Source organism: Triticum dicoccoides, chromosome 2A, assembly GCF_002162155.2.
Source record: "Triticum dicoccoides isolate Atlit2015 ecotype Zavitan chromosome 2A, WEW_v2.0, whole genome shotgun sequence".
NCBI lineage: Eukaryota > Viridiplantae > Streptophyta > Magnoliopsida > Poales > Poaceae > Triticum > Triticum dicoccoides.
Genome location: NC_041382.1, coordinates 465,748,160 through 465,751,693, shown reverse-complemented (window position 1 = coordinate 465,751,693; position 3,534 = coordinate 465,748,160). Strand labels below are relative to the sequence as shown.

Here is a 3,534-nt window from a genome sequence, read left to right as displayed (position 1 = left end):
CCTAGGTTTCCGTCGTGCTCACGGGTGGTTCTTGTGTTGCGCCGCAGCAAGGTGGTGCGCACCTCAATTGCGAGGGTGCTCACGGTGATCTCGCAGAAGCAGAAGGCGGCGTTGAGGGAGGCGTACAAGAACAAGCGTCTCCCGCTCGACCTCCGCCCCAAGAAGACCCGCGCCATCCGCAGGCGTCTCACCAAGCACCAGGTGATCTTCGTTCCTCCCTGTCTATCTACTTAGTGCTGCGGTTCTTTACGTGGAAGCGCTCTAGTTTGTTATTGTGTACTAGTTGTCAAATTCTTTTCGTTAGATGGTGAGATTAGTAAAATTGATGCTATGTATCTCTATATTTTGTTAAATGTTGTATTTTCTTGTGTAAGACATGGCTTTATGTGTATTGAATGTATTCATAGAGCAACTGTGCAACAGATTGATGACATGGCACTGTATTTCGTATGCCTTGCCCAGTCGTTCGCTGGTCGGTTGGGTTTATGAAATCCTTCTAACCTGGCTGGCTGAATTAGCATTTGTAAGGATTGCTGTGAATCTCTAGGTTGGAGAACGTTCTTGTGTTGGCTTGATGAAATTCAGTTTGTATTTGTCAGTCTGATTGATTGTGGGAGCTGGGATGCTGGTTTACTTTGTATCATGTATCGCACTTGTCTTTTTGAACCAACTTAATCATGAGTTGTAGTATTCTTTTCTGCTTGTGTCTTGTTAATATCATGTTATGTTTAACTGCGTAAGTAGTTTCTTATCATCTTGTGTTTAACTGCCTAAGTAGTTTCTTATCATGTTATGTTTTAACTACTGAATATCAATCTGTGCTCTCAGTAATAACAATTAATTTATTGTCTGATTCAGTTTTTTGTACCATAGTTTAATTTTTTTCCATCTGAGGGTATGTGTTACTCACTGTGTGCTCTGCTGGATTCTATCATGTTAGGGCAAGTGCTTTTGATCATTTTGGTTTACTGACTGTCATTTTATATAATATTGTGCAGCTCTCTTTGAAGACGGAGAGGGAGAAGAAGCGCGAGAAGTACTTCCCCATGAGGAAGTATGCTATCAAGGCCTAGGTTAGGAGGACATGTTTTACCGGCCGAGTTTTGCTCAGAAGTTGCATGAATTTTATGTTCTGTGTGGACACCGCTGCTATCTAAGTACTATGTATTCGATATCCTGCATGAAATTCGAACTTATGGTTATTGACACTATGATCTATAGCTGCTTGTTTGTGTTGCAATGTGTTGGTTATTGTATGTTGTTAGTTTCCAGTTAACTTGTTTGTGGAAGCGCCTTGTTGATGCTGCAGTGTGATGGTTTTCGTACGTTAAAGTTATCTTAAAATGGAAGTGGCCATTGAGCATCATCGGTGGTGGATGTCTGTTTCTGCATCAGTTATCAGATGGTGGTCTAGTTTGACATTTGCTTGTTCACCCGCTCGATATGTTATGCAGATCTGTGTGAGGGAAGGACTACTTGAAAGTTGCATAATAACTTTTGGGAACATATTGTTTGCATATGGGAAACGTTGCACACCGGCGGGCCGGCCTAACCGCGCGCCGGTCGCGTGCGCAGCGTACGATCCGCATTGATCGACTGGCTCCTGTTGCATCACGGACGCACATGCTGGTGGGCCTGGGCCGCCTTTCCCAACCGCCTTGTTCACTTGTTTTCTTTTTTCCGATGCAATTGCCATCAGCAGCCCAGCCGAGCTACAAAGGGTTGATATTGAGCTACGACCGGCGAGTCCTTTTTGATGGAGCGGTGTGATTTTTTGCTGTGACCGGCTCCAATGAGGCATTTTTTGTTACAACCGACGAGTCGTTCTCATGGGACTGGTGTAACCTTTTGCGATGACCAGCAATGGCAAACTTTTTTTTAGTACAAACAACGAGTAGTTTCGCTGGGACTGTTTTTCGCGGTGACCAGCGACGCACACTTTTTTTTTTGCTACAAACGACGAATTGTTTTGCTTGGACAGGTGAGAATTTTTGCTGCGTCCTAGTAGTAAATGCCTTCTTTTTTCTGCAAAATGGCTATCATTTTTGCTGGGATTGGCGAGACTTTTTGTTGCGATTGGTGAAAATTTTGTGCTGCGCCCCACCAATATGGCAAGTTACTTTTTTTTTGTTGGAACCGGCAATCATTTTTCGTAGGACCGGTGACCGGCGAGAAGTTTTGCTACAACCCGACGATTGCGAGTAAATTTTTTTTTGCTGGCGATCATTTGTGATGGGACCGGGGAGAATTTTGGTTACGATTAATGGCCGGCGAGATTATATTTTACGACTAACGATTGGCGAGAATTTTTGCTACGTCCCCGTGATGACAAGCATTTTCTTTTACTGGAGCCGTCGACCAATTTTACTAGGAGCGGTGAGAATTTTTGTTGCGACCGGCGAGATTTTTTGTTGCCGAGAATTTATGAAGTTTCTTTTTCGAGGATAGGAGGAGATTATTTGTTGGGACTAGTGAGATGGAAAGCTGCGACTGGCAAGCTGATTTGCTGGGACCAGCACGGGCCATGCTACAACAAGCTTTTTGCGTGAGGCAGACGCAGAGCGGCGGCAATGAGCTGCGACGGTGGACGAGGCATTCATGGCCGCCTTCTAGTTCCACTTCTTCACTTGAAGCTTTTTTAGAGGCCGGTTGTAGCTTTCTTGGCCGCCGGTCATAACATTTTTCAGTGCTATTTGCAGCACCTTCGTGTGACGGTCGCAGCCCATGCTTTCTCTGGTTGCAGCAAAAAACAATACCGGTAGTATCTTTCTCGGCCGCCGGTCGTAACATTTTTCGGTGTTGGTTGCGGCTCCTCCATGCGCCGGTCACAGCCCCAACTTTCACCTGTTGTAGCAAAAAACGACTCCATGCGTAGCAATTGGCACACTGGTTGCAACTTCACCGTGCACCGAGCGCAACTCTGCCGTAGCCGGTTGCAGCTGGGAGCATCCGGCCTGGATGCTACGACCAATGTGCGCTGCCAATCCGACCTGGATGCTACGACCGATGTGCGCTGCCCAGATGCTGCAACCGGCATGGGGCGTGACTGGGATCAATAGATCAGTATGCTGCAACTAGCATGGTGCATGGCATCTGACGACATGACATGATAGCTTCCTCTGCAACCGGGCGCCTGCTTTTGCTTGAACCGGCGACAACGAGTGCTACACCAACAATGGTGTGTGTGCTCAAATGGGCGACTGTGGATACTACCACTGGTGAGCGACGCTACGGCCGGCGGTGGTGAGCGCGGCTGCGAGTCGTGGCCTGACGGCGAGGAAGATGTGTCGCGGTCGGTGGAGATGGTGGCGGCCGTCATCTACGACTAGTAAAGGGACGGCGGTGCGTTGTATGAGTACGCGTACGCGTGCACAGGATGAGTGTTGCGCGTGCGACGGGCTGGAAACACGGGTTGCCCTGGAAACACGTAAATCACCCACATGTACAACACATGCTCACCTTAAAAAAAAAATGTACAACACATGCAAAGAGCTGGGAAAGAAAGAGACTAGTGCATCGAGTGGTTGCGCACGC

At 47.3% G+C, this 3,534-nt stretch overlaps 1 protein-coding gene across 1 annotated transcript in view; it reads left to right on the top strand.

Moving 5' to 3' along the window:
- LOC119354916 (60S ribosomal protein L35-2) overlaps window positions 1-1,271 on the top strand; it is a 1,986-nt gene extending 715 nt beyond the window's left edge. The window contains exons 3-4 of the mRNA XM_037621685.1: window positions 48-201; window positions 999-1,271. Coding sequence (XP_037477582.1) covers window positions 48-201; window positions 999-1,073 — 229 coding nt within the window. The 3' untranslated portion in view covers window positions 1,074-1,271. The remainder of the gene's footprint in view (window positions 1-47; window positions 202-998) is intronic.
- Window positions 1,272-3,534: the final 2,263 nt, after the last annotated feature.